General features: G+C 35.2%; 1 protein-coding gene across 8 annotated transcripts in view; it reads left to right on the forward strand.

Annotated features, from left to right (window-relative positions):
* Positions 1 to 7917: 7917 nt before the first annotated feature.
* LOC122685953 (COBW domain-containing protein 2) overlaps positions 7918 to 25759 on the forward strand; it is a 50041-nt gene continuing 32199 nt past the window's right edge. For 3 of the 8 annotated variants that reach the window (XR_006338578.1, XM_043890982.1, XM_043890981.1), the window contains exons 1-6: positions 7919 to 8184; positions 11621 to 11707; positions 13661 to 13757; positions 15267 to 15358; positions 21226 to 21285; positions 22458 to 22495. Coding sequence is in view for 7 of the 8 variants with exons in the window: in XM_043890982.1 (XP_043746917.1) it covers positions 8022 to 8184; positions 11621 to 11707; positions 13661 to 13757; positions 15267 to 15358; positions 21226 to 21285; positions 22458 to 22495 (537 nt within the window). In the remaining variant the exon portion in view is untranslated. Of the gene's footprint in view, positions 8185 to 11040; positions 11147 to 11620; positions 11708 to 13660; positions 13758 to 15266; positions 15359 to 21225; positions 21286 to 22457; positions 22496 to 25759 lie in introns of all 8 variants that reach the window. The other 5 variants (XM_043890986.1, XM_043890985.1, XM_043890980.1 and 2 more) reach the window with 5 other exon arrangements.

Below are 25759 nucleotides of genomic sequence, written 5' to 3' on the forward strand. Positions count from 1 at the left end.
TTGCCATTTGCTATGATTTTGGAGCCCGAGAAAATAAAATGTCACTGTTTCCACTTTGTCCCCCGTCTACTTGCCATGAAGTGATGGGACCAGATGCCATGATCTCAGTTTTTTGAATGCTGAGTTTCAAGCCAGCTTTTTCACTCTCCTCTTTTAGCTTCATCAAGAGGCTTTTTATTTCCTCTTAGCTTGTTCCCAACTTTATTTCCTCTTAACTTTAGAGTGGTATCACCTGCATATCTGAAGTTCTTGGTATTTCTCCTGGCAAACTTAATTCCAGCTTGTGATTCATCCAGCCCAGCATTTTGCATGATGTATTCTGCATATAAGTTAAATCAGCAGGGTGACAATGTCCAGCCTTGTAATATTCCTTTCTCATTTTTGAATCAGTCTGTTCCATGTCTGGTTCTAACTGTTGCTTCTTGACCCGCATACAGGTTTCTCGGTACATAAGTAAGGTGGTCTGGTACTCCCATCTCTTTAAGAATTTTTCACACAATTTGTTGTGATCCAGACAGTCAAAGGCTTTGGTGTAGTCAATGAAGCAGAAGTAGATGTTTTTCTCAAGAATTCCCTTGCTTCCTCTATGATACAATGAATGTTGACAATTTGATCTCTGGTTTCTCTGCCTCTTCAAAACCCAGCTTGTACATCTGGAAGTTCTTGGTTCACATACTGCTGGAGCCTAGATTGAAGAATTTGTGCGTAACCTTGCTAGCGTGTGAATTGAGCACACTTGTATGGTAGTTTGAACATTCTTTGGCATTGCCCGTATGAGAGATTAAATTTGTTCAATTCAGCTGTACATGAATTTACTACACTTATGATCAGAAATCCATCATTTATAGAAAAGATTCTCTTGTTAATCAGAATGCTTCATTCAGACTCTTCTTTCTTTCTCTTGGGGGCTTTTCAAAATAAAGGTGCTTCTAACAGTTTTACACATAAATACGGTGCAAAACATTATCATAGTATTCCAATGTATGAATGAGCCAAATTTGTTTAGCTACTCCCTTACTGGTGGATAGTTGGGGTTTTTCCAACATTTTACACACTTGCCATAAATGTCATAAATGTCTGTATATGTATATATGTAGGACAAATTTCTATCCAAAGAATTTCTAGGTTAAAAGCATATAAAATTAATATTTTGATAGATATTTAAATTTTGCCTGTTGATATTGATCTTATTTAAAAATGCCTAGTTTCTGTGTTAAAAATTATAGATGCTTTTTGTCTTTTGTAACCAGTAATACGATACAGAGATGTATTTACAAATAAAATGTAACCATTTATCTCTTTCCCCATTGCCCTATTACCTGTCCCATGCTCTTACAGTGATGTGTATTCTTCCAAACATATTGCACAGACGTCAGGATAAACACACATATATACATAAGTACAGTCTCATATATACATGCACTATCTGAATTTTTTTTAATTAGAATACATTCACATGTTATTCATATTACTTTAAAGACAATTAAACAAAACCCTCTATTGGTTAGAATTTGTTTCAGTTGCGTGAAGAGAAATTTAAATACCACATAAGTTCATTTTCGTCTCCTGCAGCTCCACACCAGGGCGTGGGCTGCTTCAGGGTCCCTGCTCCTGCACATCTCTGGCATGTGGCTCCCATTCTCTGTAACCAAGAAGCACTCCAGTCACCTCTGCTGTCTCCCAGACAGCAAGAGAAAGAAGAAATGAAAGACACAAGGTTTCACAAAACTGCCACACACCACTTCTCATCCCGTCCATGAGCCAGAACTTCATCACAGGATCATAATTAGCCACGAGGTAGACCAGGAAGGGTAGTCTTTATCCTAGGAGATTATGTACCTAGCTTAAAATTCAGGCATTCTGATGTTATTACAGAAGAAGAGGAGTCATACAGTAATAATTCAGGAAATTTCAAATTATACACGTAAGTTTGGAAGGACCACTGAAATAAAGGCAGCTTGCAGAAGGAGTAAGTGTGCTGAAGAATGCTGGTGTGAAGGAGGTTCCTAAAGAAAGATGGTATGATTGAGACAGAAATATGGAAGTGGCTGGGTGGCTTGAAAATATTTGCTGCTACATATTTGGAGCAGCCTGCGGTGAGATTCAAGGGAAGAACAAAGACATTAAAATAATAAGAGGAAAGTGAGTAAGTCAATCTAAAGAAAGTTCATGAATCTTCCTCCACAAATGAAATCGTAATGTCTAATTGAGAGAAAGGACTATGGGACTCAAAGTACATTGATCTTGAAACCAGGAAGCCCTGGCTTTGCTGAGGGCACATTATTTCAGTTAAGAGCAAGTAAACACTGTTTGAGAAAATTTGGAGAAACAGTAAGAGAAAGGAAGAATGGAAATCTTCCACTTCTGTTTCTGTGTCTTTTATTTACATTTAAGCAGTCATGAGCAGGTGCCTGTGGACTTTGGCATACACTTCTTTAAAACCATAAAAGTTAGAAAGTGAAACTTAAATAAAGCCACAACTGTCACTTTTAAATTTCTGGTGAGAAAAGATGAGGATATTATTTAAACTGTCTCCTAAACCATTACGACATAAATCATTGCTCATTTTTTAAAGTATTTCCCAATGCCCATTCCTTGTCTGATAGTATATTTTGGAGAAAACAGTGCACCAATCAAGTTGGCCAACCTGCAGGCTTTGAATAACATTTTTTCTTTTTTTAAATTTTGTGGGAACCTGATTTACAAGTGACTGGACTATAAATAGACTATAAACTAAGCCTTAAAAGTAGCATAGCTTAACAGACTAAGCTAATAAATTCAAAATAATATTACTGACAGCCTTTGAAATGAAAATCACACTCCCTTAAAACACAGAAATTATCTTATATCAGCTGCCAGTCACCTTCAATATTTTGGGGAAGGAATATTATTTCATGTCCTTAAAGTGGTTTTATGTCATAACAGGACTATATGATACTTGAATATTTTATTCTGTCCTAACTCAGGCAGTCACAGGAATAAAAACCACAGGCCTCTGGCCTTTCAGAGATATTCCCAAGTTGCTAATGAAAAATAGCAAATAAATCAATACATATAAGAATTTAAGAAATATTTTGTTTATTTACTAAACACAACTAGATAAGAGGAACTGGGCTCATTTTGAAACTCTCCCCAGTTTCCTTTTCTCTGAGCTGTTCACTGCAGTGTTCTTTCCTTTGCAGGAAGTTGCAAAATTGAGAGGGGAAAAAGAAATACCAAGTTGGCATTGTTTTTAGCTGTCCTCTGATTTGGACGTAGCTACAGTCCTTACTTTTTTTCGTGCCAACTGTCATAACTACTCTAAAGAAGAAAAATAAGGCAAAACGGAGACGTATGGAATTATGCCAAAGGACATATGGCAGAAAACTGAGAGTGTGACAGCTTGTCTACTTGCTGTGGCAACAAAGGCCCCCGACCACAGTGCAGAGACTCAGGTGCTGCCTACCCTGGGCCTCCTGAAGGCCCGCTATTGGTGCCCTTAGAGAAGCAGTTTAAACTTCTCAGCTTCAGACCTTCCTCTGAATATTAGTATGGTACTATACTATGGCGGGCTTCCCTGGTGGCTCAGACGGTCATGAATCTGCTTGCAATACAGGAGACTAGGGTTTGACCCCTGGGTCAGGAAGATCCCCAGGAGAAGGGAATGGTGACCCACTCCAGTATTCTTGCCTGAAGAATCACATAAACAAAGGAGTCTGACGGGCTATAGTCCATTGGGTTGCAAACAGTCAGACACAACTGAGCAACTAAGGACACACACTCACACACCCTCACTATACAATGGTACCTAACCCTTCGGGGACAGGGGTGGTTGCAATGGTGAATGATTTACAAGTTGAGTTTAAAATGTCAGTTTAAAATATCAGTTTAAAATGGTGAATGATTTACAAGTTGAGTTTAAAACAAGGTGATCTGTTTTTGCAAAATTTCATTTAATTCAGCTTAACAAGGCAGTGCATATTAAATTGTTTTTGTTGTGATTGTTCAGTCACTCAGTCGTGTCCGACTCTTTGCAGCTCCTTGCATGTTACATTAGCAGTTTGGCAAACTACGGCTTGCTGCCTCTTTTTGTACAGACTGCAAGCTCAGAGTGATTTTTATATTTTTTGTAGGTTGAAAAATTAAAAGAATATTTCATGACATGAAAATTATATGAGTTTCAGATTTTAAAATTTGTGGACATTTGTTTTCTCTCTTATAGTACCTCTATAACATGCTTGAATTTTTCCATTGACTGTAAAGCCTGAAATACTTACTGCCTGGCCCTTTATAGAAAAAGCTTGCAGATCCCTGGTTTAGAAGAGCACGGAACTTAGTGTCAGGAAGGTCTGAACTGTGCAGTAGGACTGCCATTTACTGAATGTATGACTTTGAGCAAGATATCTAACTTTTCTAAGCCTCAGTTTCCTTGCTTATAAAATGAGTATACAAATTATATTTAACTTGCTGAGTTAAATGAGATAATACATTTGATATATTTAACATATTGCCTATCACTCAGTAAGGAATCCACACATTATCATTGCTGTTGTTTTACCATAGCAACTGTGATTAAATAAAATTGCAAAAATGAGGAATTTTAAGGTTAACATTAGAATAGACTGTAATCCATTGCAGAATAGAAGAGATTGTGTTGAAGATTCTACAATATTATACTTAGGACATTTTAAAAGCTTACTTTAAAAGGCATTTTGAATTAAATAACAACAACAATGTCTCACTCAGAATGGATAAAATTGGTAGGTCCTGTGAAAATAGAAGGAAATCGCAACCCACTTCAGTATTCTTGCCTGGGAAATCCCATAAGCAGAGGAGCCCATAGTGTCCCAAAAGAGTCGGACACGGCTTAGCAATTAAACAACAACAAAAAAAAGCAGACAAACTCAGATATGCAGGAAGAGTTGAAATCGAAAGCCTTATAACTAAGTCAAAACCCTTACCTCTTCAGGCACAAGCTTCCTAAAATCTGGCCAGGTACTAGAGTCAGAAAAGAAAGTGGTAGAACTCCATAGAATTCATGAAGAGACATCTTGCTGAAGAATGTTATGGAAAAAGACTAAAGGAAAACTTTTCAGCTCTGATCTTTATACTCATACCAAAGTATGTCTCAATTGTGAAATCTCAACAGATGATAACTCTGCTCAGAAGGCCAGGGCTGAAACTGCTGGAGGCAAGACTGCAGACAGTGCTTCTATACACACACACACTTGTACCACCACATTTTGATGCATGGAGGAGTCTTTTTTTTAATTTATTTAAAAAAATATTTTAATTTATTTATCATAGCTCCATGACCAGGGATTGAATCCAGACCCACCTGCATTGGAAGCTCAGAGTCCTAACCATGGGACATCCAGGGAATTTCCAGAAGCCTTTTTAAAATAGCAGCTCTATTAGGGTAAAATCCATATACAGAACAATGCATCTATTTAATGGGTACAACTCAGTGGTTTATAGTGTATTCAGAAAATTGTGCTATCATGCCCAACAAGCAATTTTAGAACATTTTCATCACCTCTAAAATGTACCCATTAGCAGTCACTGCCTTCAGTCCCCTGGTATCTGGTAACAACTAATCAATTTTGTTTCTATAGACGTGCCTATCTGGACATTTCACATACACGGAGTGAAACAATATGTGGTGTTTTGTGAATGCCTTCTTTCACTCAGCATAATGCTTCTGAGGTTCATTCATCTTGCAGCAGGTGCGTGCGTGCTAAGTCCCTTCAGTCATGTCCAACTCTTTGTGACCCTATGGACTGTAGCCCACCAGGCTCCTCTCTCCCTGGGATTCTCCAGGCAAGAATCCTGGAGTAGGTTGCCATGCCCTCCTCCTGGGGATCTTTCCAACCCAGGAATTGAACTTGTGTCTCTTATGTCTTCTGCCTTGGCAGGTGGGTTCTTTACCACTAGAGCCAATTGGGAAGTCCTTTGTAGCAGGTATCAGGACTTTATTTCTGTTCATTGTGAGATAATTTTCTATTATATGGATATATCATTTTGTTTATCCATTCATCAGTTGATGGACATTTTGACTGCTGTATAAAACTCTTTTTGCTCTGACTGAAGCTACAGACTGTTATAGCATACTTGTCCATCATCTTACTTAGTTGCTATAGGGCACTGGTTCCTCCTGGTGAGAGATAAGAGATGTTAGTGTAACATTCAGCCAGAGTCATGTAAGGGAATTTGCAAGAACTTGCCTAGGGAGTACTTAAGAGAAGGTGATCAGGGTTGAAACAGTTTTCTTCTGTTTAGGAAGCAATGCTGAAGGGTCACTCAATGCAGTTCATGAGAGCAAAACCTGAAAATGACTGATAAGAAATGCATAAATAAATTGCTGATGAGTCATGTAACAATATAATACAACAGTGAAGTTGAAAAATCAGCTAACCCTAGAATATTATATGAAATTCAAAGACAAGAAAAAATTAAACAACATATTGTTTAAGTACATATTTATATAAGTGATAGAACTAAAAAGAAAAGAGGAAATAAGTCAGCCATGATCATTCACAGTAGTGGTTACTATCTCAGAGGAGAGGTAGAGCATTAGACTAGGAATGAATGGTCACATGAATAGCTGTCCTTCTTGGTACTGTTCTTGGGTTAGAAGTGAGGTCAAAGGCGTTCATTGCAAATATACATAAATATATATGTAAATATAAAGCAGGGCTGTTGCAGACTTTAAAAAATGCACAGCCTAAAAGTTGAGAATTATGTTTTATTCATGGGGACTTAAGCTCGGGAGCATGAGGAAGATCCCCTGGAGTAGGAAATGGCATCCCACTACAGTATTCTTTCCTGAAGAATCCCATGGACAGAGAAGCCTGGCAAGTTGCAGTCCATAGGGTCTCAAAGAATTGGACCTGACTGAAGCGACTTAGCACACAAAAAAATTTAGTGATTTTTCTTTGTGTGTGAAGTTACAAGAGTCTGGGCTTAATTAAATCATTCCTTTGATATATACCTTAACTACCTAGGGCCAGTATCCTGTTTTCCTCCTTCTTGAATCCCCTTAGGGTGCACTGCTGGGGTAGCTACAGAGGTTAATGACTTAATGTCTGCAAAAAACTGTTTACTGATTGTTTACTGATATGGCAGGTGCCATTCTTTGTCCAGACTATTTATGGATTATTGATGACAGTGCCAGGCACTGAAGAATGTATGAATAAATGAATTCAGGGTGTGTTAGTTGCTCAGTCCTGACTGGCTCTTTCGAACTCCACAGACTATAGCTTGCCAGGCTTTTCTGTCCATGGAACTCTCCAGGCAAGAATACTGCAATGGGTAGCCATTCCCTTCTCCAGGGGACCTTCCTGACCCAGGGATCGAACTCAGGTCTCCTGCATTGCAGGCAGATTCTTTATGGTCTGAGACACCAAGGAAGCTTGAACTCAGGGTAACTGAGACCAAATTTTAAAAAAATGAGATGATAAATAAAAGTAATGCACATACACAGTAAAAATTTGGATAAACATAAAACCTGCGATTATAAAATAGAAAAAAGTTTCACTGGTTCAGGTAGAAAAATTACAATTACCTTTGTATTGTTACAGCTTCCTATTCTTTCTCCTATGAATTAAAAAAATATTTTTAATGATACTAAGAAAGGTCAAGTTGATGTAGGCTATTCCCTGTGGGAGCTGTTTAGGACGGGCTACTCTTCAGATTCCAACTGCCCTGGTCTCAAGGCCTCAACACTGCCACTAACCGTCCATTAGCTATAAAGGCTGTAGTCTGACACAAACACGATATCATCAGGTACGGCCCTGACAATTCCGCCCACGTTCATAGAACACGCCCTAGAGGCGTGCCCAGCTCCCTTAGGGGCGTGTCTAAGAGGCGTGGCGGTCCTCAGCCCGAGCCCAGGTAACTGGGGGCGGGATCGGGAGGCGCCACACGTCGCGAAGTGATGACGTCAAGCGCGCGCCTCGCGTTCTGCGTGCGCAGCTACGGGCTGTGGGGGTCTTGATCCCGGGTCCTGAGGGTAGGGAGAGGTGAGCTGTGCTGTTTGCAAGATGTTTCGTGCTGTTGACTCTGCGGATGAGGAAGAGGAACAGGCGGAAGAGGATTGTCCTGAATTGGTCCCCATTGAGACGAAGCAGAGAGAGGTGGAAGAGGAGGAGGAAAAGTCTGGCCCCGGCGCTAAGATCCCAGTCACAATTATCACCGGGTATTTAGGTAACTAACCATCCCGGTCAGAAAGTTCAGTGAACGCTGTTCTGGGATTTGGGGGCTGATGGTGCCCCTTCTCCTTAGGCATTCGGGCCTTCTGGCCGACGGCCAATGTCTCTGAGGGTAGGGGCTGGGTCAGTTGCTCCCCCCGTACGGGTGCCTTCTCTTCTCATGGGTTAATGATGCTCAGACCCCTCCGCGTTAGGGTCACATTTATCAACTGAGGTTGAAAATTAGCCTCGCATTTTTAGAACTAGTTCTAGCTTTGCAGTGTGAAGCACGGACCCGCCCCTCATTATGCATGTGACCCCTAACAAGTTGCATTTCTGAAGTTCACTGCTTCACTTGAAAATGGAAATAATACCAGTCACCTGGCTCAGTTTGCTTTTCTCTTGTGCTTAGTGGGGCAAGAAACGTATGTTTTATAAGAAGGTTCCCATTAAAGGTGTCCTTTCTGAAAACGCCCAAGGGCTCTTCCTCAGTATATTCCCCTTCCCCACCAGCCAGTTTCTTCTTGCCTTTCGTGTAAAATACTCTATCACAACCTTTTATTTTTTTTTTTTAAATATCTGTTTGTAACGTACTGTCGGAGAAAGATAATAAAATTACGGTGTCCTCCGAGACTATATTTCTCAAACTTAAAGACTTTTCAGGAGTTCATGGGGTCACTTAATTCATAAGTTTGTAAACAGAGTATTTTCCTGAAGGACGGGTTATGTGCTTATACTAGGAGTGCTTTGTTGTAAAAGTTTGAGAAGTATCATTTTAAAACTACAGTTAAATAGAAGGGCTAGAATAAATACCATATTAAAAGTGTAGGGAAAAGAAGTGAAATGATCTGGGGAAAAGAGAACCATTTCTGGATGCTGCTAGAGACAAGTATAAACTTGGTGCACCTGAGGGCCTTTTACATAAAAACAGGAATTAAATCAATGGCATGACTCCGTCTCTCTCTCTCTTTTTTGCTTTGTAGACTTAAGTTTATTTTCATTTTTACTCAGGGTTAATTTTATAAAGGAGTTTATTTATTTGTAAAGGAATTTCCCCAGTGTTATTCAGATGCAGTTTCACTGTGAAGTTGAGCAAATTTTTGTTCTGAAACAATATAGTTTAGACTTGCCCTCCCCACCTTCCCCATTTTGCTCACTGGAAGATCAGAAGAGCCCTGCAGATAATGGTCTGAAGCTTAGGAGTGAGGCCTCACACCACCAACTTCATTCCTGAATCTCAGAGATGGTTTCCCTGCTCATTGTTGAGCATTTTTGTTCCCTTGGTTTCTATCACATTTTTCTTCTGATTTTCTGCCTACTTTTCTGGCTTCCCCTTAAAATTTTTTTTTTATCCCTTCTCTGGCCTCTCTTTTAACTTCATACCCAGGTGATTTCTATTTTGATGTTCCATAGACATGTCAAACTCTGCATGTCCAAAACTTCATGTTAGCATCCCGTCGTGAATGGTGGTTGCTTCTGTGATCCTAACCATTTGGAATATTATAAAAGCTTCCTAACTAGTCTTGAGTCATACTGCCTTTTAATATGTTTTCTGTATTTTAGCCTTAGTGATCTTTATATATGTCAATCTGATTTTGTCACACCCTTCAGCAGTTTCTATTTGGGTTAAAGTTCAGATTCCTTAACATGAGTTTATAATCTTGCTCTTGACAACCTCTTTAGCCTGAGAAACTGTGACCCAGCCAAGTGAACTACTTTTACTTCTAAAAAGAGCAAGTGTTTTGGCCCCAGGAGGACATTCTTCTTATTGTTAGTCCTCTGGCTAGATGTCCCTCTTAGGTGCTCCACGACATCTTGTACATCTGTTGACTCTATCATCTTGTGGCATGGTTGCCTCTTTACTAATCTGAATTCCCCCTCTTTCTTCCACTTCTCTTAATGTTTCTAAACTTCATGAAGATAGAGACTGTTTGTGTCTTGTGCACTTTTCACTAAGGTTCAGTATAAACTCTGGTGCATAGCAGACTTGAGTGCTTGAACTATGTCTTAGCATCTTTTGCTTCCTGATAAGATGGCTCAGCCGTAAAGAACCCTCATTGAAGGAGATGTGGGTTCGATCCCTGGGTCAGGAAGATCCCCTGGAGTAGGAAATGGCAACCCACTCCAGTATTCTTGCCTGGAAAAGTCCATGAACAGAGTCGGATGTGACTGAACGTAAACACATAGTTACCTATAAAGCACTAGTAATTCTACAAAGCCTTCCATGGCCACCTCATCCTTTCCATTTTCACTGCCACTGATTAGTGCAGCGCTCATGCTCAGGGCCCTTGTCCCACATTTGGACTGGTTTTAAGAATGTCCTTATTGCTCTGTGTCCTTAAGATCTGTTCCTTCCATTGTGAGTATTGACCTTTAGTGATATTGAGCTTCCTAAATCCCTCTGAACACAAGCCTTACATCCCTTCAACAACTTTTATACAGATATGGCCCCCAAAGGTTGAAGGTATTAATATCCTACTACTCAATAAATCCCTCCTAGTTATACCCTAGAAATCTTGTAAAGTTACTGCAGAAGATATGTACAATCTGTATGCATGTACACAAGTTCTTTTTAGCAGCACTGTTTGTAATAGCAAAACACTAGAAACAACCCGAATGCCCACCAACAGAAAAATATGTAAATAAATTACATTTTTATATAATTGACTACACTACTATCTATATGCAATTAGTGTTGGTTATTTATCTTTTTTTTTTACCCCTCTATGGATGTTCACAAGACCAATGTTTTTTCCTTCTGCTTGAGCTGAATGTATTTAGGTGTATTATGCCACCTACTGGATAGAGTTAGTGTAGCTATATGAACTTTTCTATGTATGTGATTATTGTGTCTTTTGTTAACATTTCCTAGGTCCATTCGCCATTGTGTGTGTGTCAAATCAATTTTATAGACTGCTTTAAGCATACTAAAAACAGCCATATAGACATTCCGAATTTGTATGTGGTTAAAATAAAAGGTAGGTCTTTATGTGTACATTTTGGGGAAGTAAACTATTCATGGCTAAGAAACACTGTCATCCTGTAAAGGGATTTAAATACTTTTTGTTTTATAAACTACATGGCTACTTTATTCCCCAGGAACCATTACTTCAATAATTCCTTATTTAATAGAAAATTTAGATAACCTGATATTAATTGTTTAAGTTATATAGAAGACTTTTTTTTTTTTTGTCATATGAGATCAAAGAAAGCTATGTGAGCCACCTTATTGGAATGTTTGTAAATATTTGTAAAATTTTATAAGACATAAAACATTTTTAATAGTTTTCAAAGGGTATTTTAATCTTTTCCTCTAGAATCTTATATTACCATCGTTAAATAATATTTGAATAACATGCAAATTTTAAAGAGCGTTAGGACTCTTCACACTTTTTTGTCCCTTTAAAATTAGTCTTTTGACTTTTGTTATTTAAAACAAACGTATTTTATAGGTGCTGGGAAGACAACACTTCTTAACTATATTTTGACAGAGCAACATAGTAAAAGAATAGCAGTGATTTTAAATGAATTTGGGGAAGGTAAGTAAGTTCAATAAATGCCATGCTATAAGAATGTATTGAACAGTTAATTCAGCTGGTGAATTGATATTCCATATGCAGAAATGAAAATGCAAGGTATTATCATGTGAACACATTGCTATGGATAGTTTTGGAAAAATTAGGTTCATTTATGTCAAGCTTTATTTTGTATGGAGTTGAGGTACTGAAATCATATTGTTTCTATAAAATTTTATTTTGTATAACTTTAGAATTCATACCAGCAGAATTAATTAGATTTTTACATAAATACTCCAGAAGTAAAAATCTAAGGAGTTGAAAGAAAATCTTTCAGGAAGATTTTTGTACCAATTAGGAAGATCCTTTTGTGCTGACTATATTAATTGCAGGTTTTGAAAATATTTGAAAATACTTCTGTCTTATAAATTTATCTTATTGAATGTTTATTATTCTGCAAAGCTGTTAAAACAGAAGGCTTAGAAAATAAATATGTGGTCTCCATCCTCAGGCAACTTCACTTATCTGTGAAAATATATGTATTTTCCAGTTTTTTGTCTTCACTGAACTGTGTTTTAAGAAATTTATACAGCAGTGTTAGACATACTTCTCTGATTACTTTTATAAGTTTTTCTTCTCAGGTGTGAATTTCAGTAAAAGCTCATGTTTAGCTAAAAAAATATAACTTCATTTGAATTTTTTCTTAAATTATTTTTTTTCAGTTGCAAATTAGTAAAGGAACTAAGTTTATGAGAAGAATGTGAGGCCTGTTAGTTGAACTTGATTTCTGGTTTAAATAAACTGAAGAGGATTTCAATAAACTAGAGTCCTGTCAGACAAAAATAAAAATCATAAGATTTTTTTAATCTTAGTTTTTATTTTAACTTCTTATTAACTGATCTTCTGTTGGACACTGATTACATTTATTATCATGTGTTACTATTTTTCTTCAGTCTTTCTGGACCTTTTTTTTTTTTAAACAGCTTTGTCCTTTAGAGCATTTGCAATACTTTCCTTTTCATTTTATAAATGTTCTCTTCACCCTAAGTTCTGTAGCAACCCCTTGCCTAACTAAAACTTAAACATAAAATATATATCAGTGAAAAATGATTCAGTTTTTTTTCCTTATCATTTGCTTTAATGGATATTTAGAACTTTCCTGGCTTGGGCATGTTTCTTTGTTGGAGGAAATGTAAGATTTTTTAAATCATTCTTATTTGATAACAAGCATCTCAAACTCTCATATATATATTTTTTCTCAAGTAAGCATTGCTAAGAAACGTGTGTATTTGATTAAAATTTAATTTTTAAGTGAGTACATTGGTACCCTGACCAAGCAAACTTCCTTAAAATGAACTAAGGGTATTACTCATACAGGAATGCTGAACAATCTGTCTAGTAGACACTGAAACAATTTAGAGAAAGAATGAAAAGAAAAAATACACAAGAGACTGAAAGGCATATGTTTAAAAACCAATATATAAGAGGGAGGTGGGAGGGGGGATCGGGATGGGGAATACATGTAAATCCATGGCTAATTCAAGTCAGTGTATGACAAAAACCACTACAATATTGTAAAGTAATTAGCCTCCAACTAATAAATGAAAAAAAAAAAAACCAATATATAAACATACTGGTCTATCTAGAGAATTGGCCATGGACAAGAAAGAATGCCTTTAAAATAGCTATTTTATTAGGAAATGGGAGCAGTCTAGTAAGAGGCCTAGAGAGGAAGTAGATAACTTTCATTAATTTTGCAGTTGTCTCTTTAGGGGCTTAAATCCTCTTACAGAAAGAAAAAATAATCTAGAGTAGTATAGTTTAAAATATTGAGATAGCCTGAACAGAATGAAAGAATACAAATTATGAAATATATTTTTCTGCTTCGAAATCTGCTGTACTATTGAGTATCCTCATCTTTGTTTTTGATTGACGAGTGGACATAATCTAAAGAGTGCTTCCTGTTAATTATTCTAGGAAGTGCAGTGGAGAAATCCTTAGCTGTCAGCCAAGGTGGAGAACTCTACGAAGAATGGCTGGAACTTAGAAACGGTTGCCTCTGCTGTTCCGTAAAGTGAGAAAAGGATATACTCTGTGCTTGTTGGCTTCTATAAATGTTTATTGGTTATATTTCTAGCTTTGATTTTCTTACTAAATTAACAGAATCTTCATAATCTTCTTCATTGTATTTTCAAATAGAAGATACACCTATTTAGGATGCATTTTCTTTTTCTATTGATTAATTTTAATACTATTCCATACATTAAGGCAGTGTGGTCACTGTGGACTTCTCACGAATATTGCTCCTTTCTAAATTTCTCAGTTATTCACATTAATTCAGTTTTAAGAGATAAATAGCAGGCTTTTGTTTTTCATTTTTAAAATGATCTTATTCCTTAAATGCTGAACATTTAACACATAACGATTAAGGGAAAATATTGTCTCAATTTTAGGTACTCGGACATTTGTTAGTTGTTTTTGATAATCATGTTAATTCACAGTGTAGATCTTCCAGGTGAATATTATTTTTCCTTCTGAACATATAAGGGAATTAAGACTAAAAGACATTATAAGTCTGCATATCTAGTTATTTGAACCAAGATTAGGATCCATTTTCTTAAAGTGTTTCTCATTGTCTTAGCTCTAATGCTGTGGTCATTTTATTGAATTTTATTTTTGTTGTTGTTTTTGACATCAAGTTTTAATTAATGGTCCCTTTGGTGCATGAAAGTCTAATTTTATGTTTAAAAAATGATTATTATGAATGTAATAAGTTATTGGTCTTACTTCCAAGATTTCAACCTCTAAAAACAATATAAATGACCCCAAAAAAGAAAAACCCTCACTTCATGTTCCATCAATGATAGTTGTTTCAAGGACGGTGAATGTTTTATTCACCAATATACCCGCTCTTAGAAAAGGAATAACACATAGTAGTCACTCAAAAGTTTGTTGAGCAAATTATGAAAATTAATACCTGTGTTGTTGATTTTGTACAGTCCAGTGAATTATATTTCTTCTGCATCATTTACTATCTTAGATGTTTTGACTGTGAGTCAAGTGTATTATGAAGGCTAAAGCACAACAGGTCTTCTTAGCCAATTAAAATTAAATGTTTTCTTATGTTTTTAATATTACTAAGGAAAAAGGGAAATTAAAGCCTACTACCCTTATTCAGAACAAAAATAAAAGGTAGGTATATAAATAAAATTGTAGGTATTTAGCTGTTCTATTAAGCTACTGTAATTCATACATTTTGTCATTATTTTCTGTATTGACCTTTTTCTTTCATAAAGCTATAAAAATAACAGGTTCTGATTTATTTTAGTCCAGTAAATTAAAATTCCCTCTGCTTTTATCTAATATCTTGTTACTTGTCAACATATGTGCATCCATTCCTCTCCACTCCCCAAAACTGGTGAAACTAGATAGACATGTTGTTAGAAGCTTGGGAGTGAAGTAAATTTTTGCATGCCTGAAGATATTTTTATCCCTGGTTGCTAAATATATTTTTAAATGTTTGTGATGATCACTTTAAAATATTCAGGCAATCAACTGTATGTCATGTTTTGGTATTCTCCAGGGACAATGGCCTTAGAGCTATTGAGAATTTGATGAAGAAGAAAGGGAAATTTGATTACATACTGTTAGAGACCACCGGATTAGCAGATCCTGGTAAGAAATGTCATTATTAAAAACCAAAATATAGTTCTTAAACATTTTAAAATAAATATACTAGAGAAATATATAGAATGAGTATTAAAGCTTTACTCTAGATTAAATTTTTTGTTTTGTTTTGATTTAAAGGAGAAAAAATACTGAGTCATGTTTCTTTGGCAGATGAACAATGATTAAAGTATTAGATAATTTTAACATGTTAATAGCATTTCAATTTCTATCAATTGATTTAGGATTATTGGTAGGAAGAAGAGTTGTTAAAACTTTCAGAAAAATCTAATAAAACATAGGAAAAAAGGAGACATTCTACTTCGGGTATATGTTTAAGGACTTTTGGAGTTAAATCCCAGAAATACTTATTCCCTTAAATTAATTGTTAGCATTTGTTTTTCTACTACTAAGCTTGAAATCATTTTAATTGTAAATATTATTATAAGGTATGGAGTTAAATCAAGCCTGAAAGTGAAAGTTGCTCAGTCATGTCCAGCTCTTCGCAACCCCATGGACTATACAGTCCATGGAATTCTCTAGGCCAGAGTACTGGAGTGGGTAGCCTTTCCCCTCTCCAGGAGATCTTCCCAACCCAGGGATCGAACCCAGGTCTTGCACATTGTAGGCAGGTTGTTTACCAGCTGAGCCACAAGGGAAGCCCAAGAATACTGGAGTGGGTAGCCTATCCCTTCTCCAGCAGATCTTCCCGATCCAGGAATGGAACTGGGGTCTCCTGCATTGCAGGCAGATTCTTTACCACCTGAGCTATCAGGGAAACCCTACTGGGTCTTTTTTCTAGTGTGGAATTAATAATGGTTATCTATGAGGTTTTTACCTCTGAATGGAATTACATCTAAACTTCCCTGTTGAAAGCTACACAAAGTCTACCTGTTTCTAACCATGGGTTTCTGTTCCTTCTTACCCAAATAACTTTTAGGTAACATTTTATTCCTAGTTTGCAGAACATTTAGTTTTGTAAGTCTGACCCATTTATTTTTTCATCTAAGTCTATGACACTGCACATAAAATCATATTAAAGAACTAAGGGGTCATAGTTGTTTAAAAGAAATACTGGAGTGCACTAAAGGTTCACTGTAATCAATTGTTAATTTATTTTGAATTATTTAATAATAACATTGTACCTGTGTTTTCAAATTAGGGTTGAGTTGGGCTTTTTTGGTCCTTATATTGATACTAGGCATGGATTTTTCATACATTTTCATACATTTCCAAGAGGTCTAACTGATGATAGGACTTGAACCATTATATTGATGTTAAATATTAATTTAACTCTGGTAAGATAGGGAAGTATACTGTGTGCCTTTTTTTGAAATAAAATATCAATGTCTTTTGTTATAGCCACTGTATAGAGAAAAGTTCTTGTGATTTTGAGAGTAGGTGAATTTACTAAAACACAGTTCGGCTTTTCAGAGGAAGTAAAAGTTAAATAAAAATCTCAAAGAAAGCTTTTGCAGAGATTGTAGGTATAAACAGATGAATGTTCCTTCTTTCTTTAGAATAATGACTTTTATTGTTTGGTTAAAAATGAAACATTGATTATTTAAAAAAAATGCAATAGTACCTAAGAAAATACAAAGAAGAAAGTTTAAAAAAAAATGTTGCCCTGTGTCTCATTACTGTAAAATATAAACAGGTAAGTTTTATTCCAAGATTTCTCTGTGCCAGGGCTACTTGCTGTGGTATGTTGAATGACAGCATCAGCCTTAGCTGAGAGCTTTGGAAAAATACAGATTCTATTTGGAAAAATAGAGAATCAGAATCTCTGAGGGCAGGACCCAGAAATCTGTTTCAATAGGCCCCCCACGTGATTCTCACACATGCGTAAGTTTGGGAGGGTCTGCTTTCTGTGTAAATATGCCAAGGTAATTCTATAAAATAGGATCACATTCTGGGTGCTATTCTTAATAATTATTAATTCACTTTCACTTGAACTTAGAAGAGAACTTGAAAGAAGTAAAAGGATTGCTGAATGTCAGATAAATACTTCTTCATTGCTAGAGATGTGAGTTAAAAAAATAAAAGATTATAAAGGACATAAATTGGACAAGTTATTTTTTTTAACTACACATTTAAAGTTTCAGGTTAGTATCTATTGACTGTGTGGCATAAAGGATGAGAGAATTAACACATTACCATGTTCTCCTATCTGGTTTTGGTTCATTGTTTCCTTTGCTATGTTGTCAAGGTTTCTCACATTTATATTCTGCCATACTTTGTTTAGTTCTGTCTTTAAACCATTTCAGTTGTCATTACCAGCACAGTAACTTCTGAGTTCCTGAGTTGATCAGTCTCTTGATTGACTGAACTTCATGATCATGGATTCCCAGGTGGCACTAGTGGTAAAGAACCCTCCTGCCAGTGCAGGTGACATAAGAAACTGGAGTTCTATCCCTGGGTTGAGAAGATCCCCTGGGGGAGGGCATGACAACCCACTCCAGTATTCATGCCTGGAAAATCCCATGCACAGAGGAGCCTGGCAGGCTACACAGAGTCACAAAGAGTCAGACACAACTGAATCAACTTAGCACACATGGGTGCATGCACATATGGTCTGGTAATCTTTTCAAGCTTTCAGTCTTGTATTCCTGGAGATCTTGCATACTTCATTGCTTGAGAATGTTTTTTGGTTTTTTTTATTTAATATTTGAGGGATGACTTGGCTAATCTCAGTGTCATTCATATTTTCCTGGAATTACAATATACTTTTTTGTAGGTTTAGTGCTTCATTTAGGGACTTTTTCCTTGTTTATTACCATGAAGAATTTTTCTGTCAAATTATTGAGTTCTCTTCTTTATGATACCAGTTTTTCTTACATTGAATTTTCATTTGTTCTCCATATTTATTATCTTGTAATTGTTTTGGTTTGCCTTTTGCCTCTGCATTTACTGTAATCATCTCAAATCTTCCTTTTTATCAGTAGTTCTGTTTCCATCAATGTCTGTTGATGTTTTAAATGAATGAATTCATTAAATAATGGTATATTGACCTTAAGTTTATTTCTTTAGCATTCCAAACTACCTTTTCATATTATTCTGCTTTATTTTGCTTTAGAGCTTGTTTTTTTTTTTTTTTAATTCTTGCCTTTTTTAAAAAAGAAATTAGTTTTACTTGTTTCTTTTTGCTCTTTTAAAAAAAATTTTATTGGCCATGCCATGCAGCTTGTGGAATCTCAGTTCCTGACCAGGAATTGAACCTAGGTCATGGCCAGCAGTGAAAGTGCTGACTATTAACCACTGGGCTGCCAGGCAAATTCCCAGCGCTTGTTTTTAATTAAGATTATATTGTTTTTATCTTCCTTATTATAAAAAAAACCTCTTGGAAATTTTCTTTCGTTTCTTCAATTATGTTTCCTTCCAGAACAGGTTCTTTGCCATTGGTATTCCCCATTTATTTGTTCATTTTTCCCTTTCCTCCTTTTATCTTCTTTTTGCTTCTCCTAAACTGTAATACATATGCATAATTTTTTCAGTGTGTTTATGCTTAATGTGGGAGACTCAGAGAACTTGTCTCTACTTAGATGTGGTGTTCATGAATTTTTTAAATACCCTACCCATATTACCTAAACTTGCTGGTCTCTTAGGCATCAGTTTGAAAGCTGAGGTGCTGAGGGATGGGGAAACAGAGAAAAGATGTGATTGAGACAGATGGGTAGTGTGATATTTTAGGCTCTGCTCTCTCACAATACCAAGTGTTCCGTTCTTGTATTAGCTCAAACTACTTGTGAATAGTTTTCCCATACCTTTTGTAGGGGCATCCTTGAGCTTCAGACCTTTCTCTCCATTTTGCTCTGAGCCCTGGAAAGTGACCTCCCCTGAAAATGTGGAGGCAGAAAATTTTACTCTTGAAGTTTCTTTGTTGACCTTTTCCTGTATTGCTTATTTCTCCCTTGGTTCTACTTCTCATGATTTTGGAATAAAATGATAAATATAGGATTTTGTAAACTATTTCTGTATAACTCTTGTTGAGGTTTGGGGTAGATGTAAGAACTATCATAAATCACATAGAACTTACTATTTCTTATTTTTACTATCATCCAAAAATTATGGCAGGGGATTGTTTATTTGGTTGCTGCTGATAAAATTTGACTTTCAAAATTTTATTTAGTTTATTCTTATGTTTTATGAGATTTTGAAGAATGGAGATTCTGTAATTTAGCTCAGAGTTTCTTAACTTGGTATAAATGACATTTTGGGTTGGATAATTCTTTATTAGAGGGGACTGTCTTGTGCATTGTATGATGTTTAATAGAGTCCTTGGCTTCTACCTACTACATGCCAGCCGCACTCCCGTGGTTGAGATGACCAGAAATTTCCCCAGGCCTTGCCAAATAGTCCCTGAGGAGAAAAATCACCCTGGATTTAGAATCACTGATTAACTGCATTCTCTCATCTTTATTTCTCCTGTTAAACACCTGCATCCAAATTTTAAGTAGTTCTTTCACATGTAGTTTGATAAGTATTAAACCAAAGATACACATCAGGTTTAGAATAAAAGCTCTAATACAGTCTTACAGCTCAAATTAATATTAAGCAAATGTGAACTATTGGACTCATAAGCTCTCTGAATAAAAATCAGTGAATTAAAAAATATTTGTGTACAATGTTAGGAATTTTACTGAGTGGAAAAATGAATACTTTTTAAAATAACTTATTATTTGGAATAGTGATATTCACAGTAAATTTCTTTTTCTCCTTCATTAATTAAAATCATGTTGTTAGTCAAGTAAGTGAAGAAAATTTTTATTGGCAATTCAGTTGTTTCCTGTTTAGAAGACTGACACTCTCCGGTCCTAAGCTAAATAATTGTCATGGTAAAGTAATTTCCTTGAAAAGGACAGGCATTGATTCAGCCCCTGTTACTCACAAATCCTATTTCAGTCAAATTGGAAAACTATTAAGTTTTTGGGAAAAAATCAATAGGTATCAGGAAACCATTAGATCTTGTGGCCCTTGCTATATCCTGCATGAGTAATCACTGTAAACAGTTGACAGGTATTTCATTGTTGACGCAGAGTGATGCTTGGGAGACCACATCTCGTCAGGGTAGGTGGACAGCTTTAGACACTGGAATGAGTTCAGTTATCCTTGTTTCTCCCCATACTCATTCTTTTAGACAGCTTTGTCACTAATGGGGCCTCTGATGCTTTGAAAAATCAAATTCTTTCTTTGCTGTCAGTTTTCTTTTTCTTGTATTGTGGCATACTAATCAGGGTGTGTGGTTTGGTGCTGAACCAGTTTCTATCAAAAACAAGTTTTAATTTCTTATTTAGAAATTATTTTTCCTCAAAACATTCTCTAAATTTTATATACCATACTAATAAATAGTGTAAGGATTTATTAGTAAGGCCTTAATTAATTTTGTCATACTTTTATTCCGTAAAACTTAAATTTTTGAAAATTTACAAAAAAATTTGAACAACTGATTTTGGATTTATCTGTATTTGCTTTGTTTTCCTTTAGGGAAATAATTATTTGTGAGCTGTATGATTATTTTATTCAGGAGAGAGAAAATAAAAATAAGGCCTATGTACATACAGCCATTCTGCTCAAAATATTTGATAATATTTATTGATAAATTATTATGGCATTGGTAAAAGCTTGATATTGTATTTGTATGTAATAATACTTGTTCTTTTTTTTTTAATTGAAGTAAAAGAGAGGGCAAGAAATGGATAAAAATAATAAATGGTTCTATCACTGTAATCCCTTAAGTAGATTGAAAACCCATATTTTATTTGTATATGTATTTGTCTGCTAATTCCATTGGGGCAGTTTAAATCATTATGGATAGAATTTTGTTTCCTAGTTTGAAGAAATGTTTTTATTTGATAAGTATTATTATATATTTTCAGGTGCTGTAGCTTCTATGTTTTGGGTTGATGCTGAATTAGGGGTTGATATTTATCTTGATGGTAAGTTTAGAAATGAATTTTTCATATTAAGATCATTTTTGTTTATTCATTGTATACTTCTAATTCCTTGTATTGATACTCTTTTTAAGCTTGTTTGGTTTGATGATGAAGTCTTTGAACAGATTCTAAAGTCCCAAACAGGATTAGAACCAGATGTCCATTGTAATCTCAACTCGCAATTTAGTGCTTCCATTAAGGTTTTCCTTTTAAAATACTATGTAGATTTTCTATATTCCCTGATGTTTAATTTATGCAGTTAGTATATAACTTTTTATTTTAAAAAACATACATAGTATGAGGATCAAATTTCTACTTTTCCCTTGAAGGTAACAGTTAAACAAAGCTCCCTATCCCTTACCCACTAACACTTTTGGGCAGTCTTGTTCATAGACTTCTTTTAAGATGTATTAGAAATTTCTGAATTAGGCACATATATCCCCTGAAACATCCCCCGCCTTTCTGGAAACCATGTTTTCCTAGACTAAGGGGTGAACTTTAAGAATTACTGAAACTGGGCCTCATCATTTGGCCTTACTATATATGAAATGTAGCTGGTTAAATTCCTTAGGCATCATCAAACTCATTCTGTTGTTGTCCTTCCAAAGATTATTTAGCATGTAAATTCAGAGATTGCCCAACTAATTGATCATTTGGAAATTTAGGTACATATTAGATAAAAGAATTAGATTGGTGAGAATTAGATAAAAAGAATTAGATAAAAGAGTTAGATTGGTGAGAGATGTTAGAAATAAGATATTCTAAGATGCCTCAGATTTGTTAAGCAGTATTTTAAATAAGAAAAGTTTCATTTTTGATTATGTGAAAGTAAACTAAAGATAAGCTATCTTGTGTGATTTATCACATTCAACTTTACATTATGAAATACATGTCATCATATTTTGGATTGTAAGCTTTTTAAAGGCCAGAGAAATCTTATTTTCTTTTTTGTTTATTTAATTTTAAACATTTGTTTTCATTACATCTTATCTTGTGCCTTAGAATAGTGATAAGTACATGTTTGAAATGCATCTACTTACTAATGGAATGGAGTTAAATTGCAGTGCTGGAAAGAGAAACAATATTTTATTGAGTGACATTTGTGAACTGAAATGCATTAGTTTTAATTTTCATTTTTAAGAGTAAAAATGATTAAAAGATTTATTCCTTTGTAGGTATCATAACTGTTGTGGATTCAAAATATGGATTAAAAGTAAGTTGAAAAATTTCTGTGAGTTACTACTTATTTGTTAAGAGCTAGGTATATGAGGATTGATTATATTGTTTTTTCTATATTTGTGTCTGTTTGAAATATCCTTAACAAAAATAATTTTCCACTGTAAATATGAAAGATACTGCTTTTTATTTATTTATTTTCCATTTATTTTTATTAGTTGGAGGCTAATTACTTTACAATATTGTAGTGGTTTTTGCCATACATTGACATGAATCAACCATGGATTTACACGTATTCCCCATCCTGATCCCCCCTCCCACCTCCCTCCCCACCCCAGATACTGCTTTTTAAAATGGCAGTAATATTATCAGAGAACTGTGTATTAAGCCAGTGATTTACATTTTTAATTTAATATATCATGTTTTGGGAACTTAACATGAAGAGGAATAAAGCAAATATGGTAAAAAAAAATAGTTTTTTTAAATATCCTGAACAATAGATGAAATTTGTATTTCATTTAATTATTATTTTGTATTTTTAAGTTAACTGTTTATTTTCTCCTTCTTTGATTTGATGTGATAAAAGTTGAAAGTGTAATATTTATAGTAAGAAAAATTTATAGGATCTCTGGAGAAGGAAATGATACACCACTCCAGTATTCTTGCTTGGAAAATCCCATGGACGGAGGAGCGGGCTACAGTCCATAGGGTCGCGAAGAGTCGGACATGACTGAGCGACTTCTGTTTTTCTTTCTTTCCAGCACAAAGTTTGGATATGTGTAACCCCTCCCTAGGATTCAGCCCCAATATTGATAAGTCTTTCTGTTTGATAGAGGAAATTGACCTTGATATGAGCATATGAGAGCTTATTTTTCTTGTTAAACTGCTGTCAGACACAAGCTGGAGATGATTGAGTTTTTTAAAAACATATTGCTTTGCCATATTTTGAAGTAATCAGGATTTATGCCTATGTTTGGGAGGAGAAACTCCCCTTTAAAAGGCATCTTGCTGTGAATGTTTTTGCAGCTTACCAAGGTGCTCAAAGGCATTTAAATGAACTTCAGTTTACAAAATGAAAAATAGATTTTAAAATGCATATTGCTGTATAAAGTAGTGTTTCTCAACTTTCTGAGTTATTACTAAAGGCAGAAGAGAATGAAATTATCCTCCATGTCTTGATCTGGTCTGGGAATATGGATAATGCTCAGAGTAATCATTTCTCAGAAGTTTAAATGTAATGTTTTAAAATTCACGCCCATTTTGTGTTCTACCCCACATTATAACTGAATTTCTTAATTTGAACAAGTTTGTTTTTCTTCCAAACCTTCAATAACATTAAGATGGCAGGCTTGTTAAATGGGTTACCAGTACCCCTTCATCGGCCCTTCAGTTCCCTCAGAAATAGAGAGACCCTAATTTGCGAAGTTTGGGAAATAATTCCTTTTTAGATGTTAAGTCAGATTTTATTAATAGTATTAAGAACCAAAGAAAGATCCCAAATATTATAGTTTTACTCTGAAATATCCCAGCTATCCTGAAATCATGATATTTCTAGTAAAATGTTTACAGAAGAAGCAAAACAAAACAAAAAAAGTCAAAATTCTTCACTCTGAATGTTTATTAAAGAGCATGTTTGAATCGATCTGCTATATAAGTTTATTACCAAATTTGGAAGATTTACAGGATAGACAGCAGGATTTTTTTTGTTTTTGATGGGCTTAAAAGTGCTTTTCTCGAAATCAAACTCTTTATGTATTTATGTATATTGGGGTGTGGAAGGTAGTTAAATAGAATCTATTATGAGTGTGATAGAAGCCAAAAAAAGCAAAGCAACATTCTGAATAATGCAAACACAGTAAACGTTTAACCCCCTGCCACCTTGATAAAACCTCTTAAATTATTAAATCAATATACCTACACAAAACTGACATACTGTCAGGATAATGGAAACTTCAGATTTTCTAAGTCAGGTGCCAAATAAATAACTTTTCCTTTGTATAAAGAATTTGCCAACTTGTCCAATTCCTCTGGTTGCAAAGCTTGACCTCAGGAGCTGCTTGTGATTCAGAGAATTCTGAGGCAGTACAAGGAATGACACTTGGATAATGGGCAGCAATTTAAGGGTGTCATGCTTCACAGAGCCAGCCCATCACAAGTAAACCTGAGAAATGGTACCCTGTGGCCAGCCAGCCAAATTGAAACTGAAGTGGTAATTGATATCATGGGCTATCACTCTAATGGGATTGTCACCCATTGATCTGAAATATTCATTTTTTAATCATGGGCAAAGAATTGGACAACTTCAAATGACAGCTCTCTATTCTTAGGACTTGACACCCAGGCTACTGACACTGTCCTTTTCAGTTCTACAAATGTGACAGCATTTAATGCAATAGAATCAAAGAATGAAGTTACACAGAAAAGGTCAAGTCAGAGGTTTCTTTTTGGTTCTTCTGTTAAATTGCACAAGCTGTTGAAACAATGCAGTCAGTAAACAGTTTGGCTTAGAAAAGACCAGAAAAATAAATAGACTGACATTATGCAATAATCTTTTTTTAAAAGCTAAAATAGCGTTAGCTATAACCAATCCATTGGAAAGAAATAGCTGCTGCTGCTTTTTTTTTTTTTTAGTGTCATCTGACATCTTTGATACTAGATTTCTTTCTACTTTGGTCAAAACAGTGTTTTTTACTTTCTTTCTTTCCTACCAGCCTGTTTCTATTTCTGTAAAAAGGACACCCTCTAAACCCTTCCTGAAGTTGTATCATACAGTGGTGTTATTTCAAAGGATTTACTTTTATGCTGTGCTAAGTTAGACTGTGGAACCTTAACCTTTTTGATATGTTGGATTGAATAGTGCCAAATTTTTAAAAATCTTTTCTGATATGTAGGCAAAAGCCAGTCTCTAAGCAGTGATGAGGAATCTGTTAGGGATACACACACATAAAATATTTTGAAAAAAACATTGCAAAAATGTTTTTTTCCTTACCTGTACAGATAGAATAGAATGTCACAGTTTCTATTTTTTAACTTTGTAAATGGGAGTCATCTGACTTAATGACTAATGGTGTAAGTCACTGGAAAATGTCCTTTTGAATCACAGACACTGGTTTTAGTCTTTTTGCAGAGTTTGACTTGTGAAGGTAAGAAGTTGCATAAAGGAAATGTTGAGCTGATAGCCAGAGAAAATAAATGTTAATGTGCATTTATTATTTGTTTATGTTTGTATAGCCTTCATATTTACATAGAACAGGGGCATTTATCTCTTCCGCTTTTTTATATGTTTATTACATACCACATT

This window comes from Cervus elaphus, chromosome 29 (genome assembly GCF_910594005.1).
Source record: "Cervus elaphus chromosome 29, mCerEla1.1, whole genome shotgun sequence".
NCBI classification, from domain to species: domain Eukaryota; kingdom Metazoa; phylum Chordata; class Mammalia; order Artiodactyla; family Cervidae; genus Cervus; species Cervus elaphus.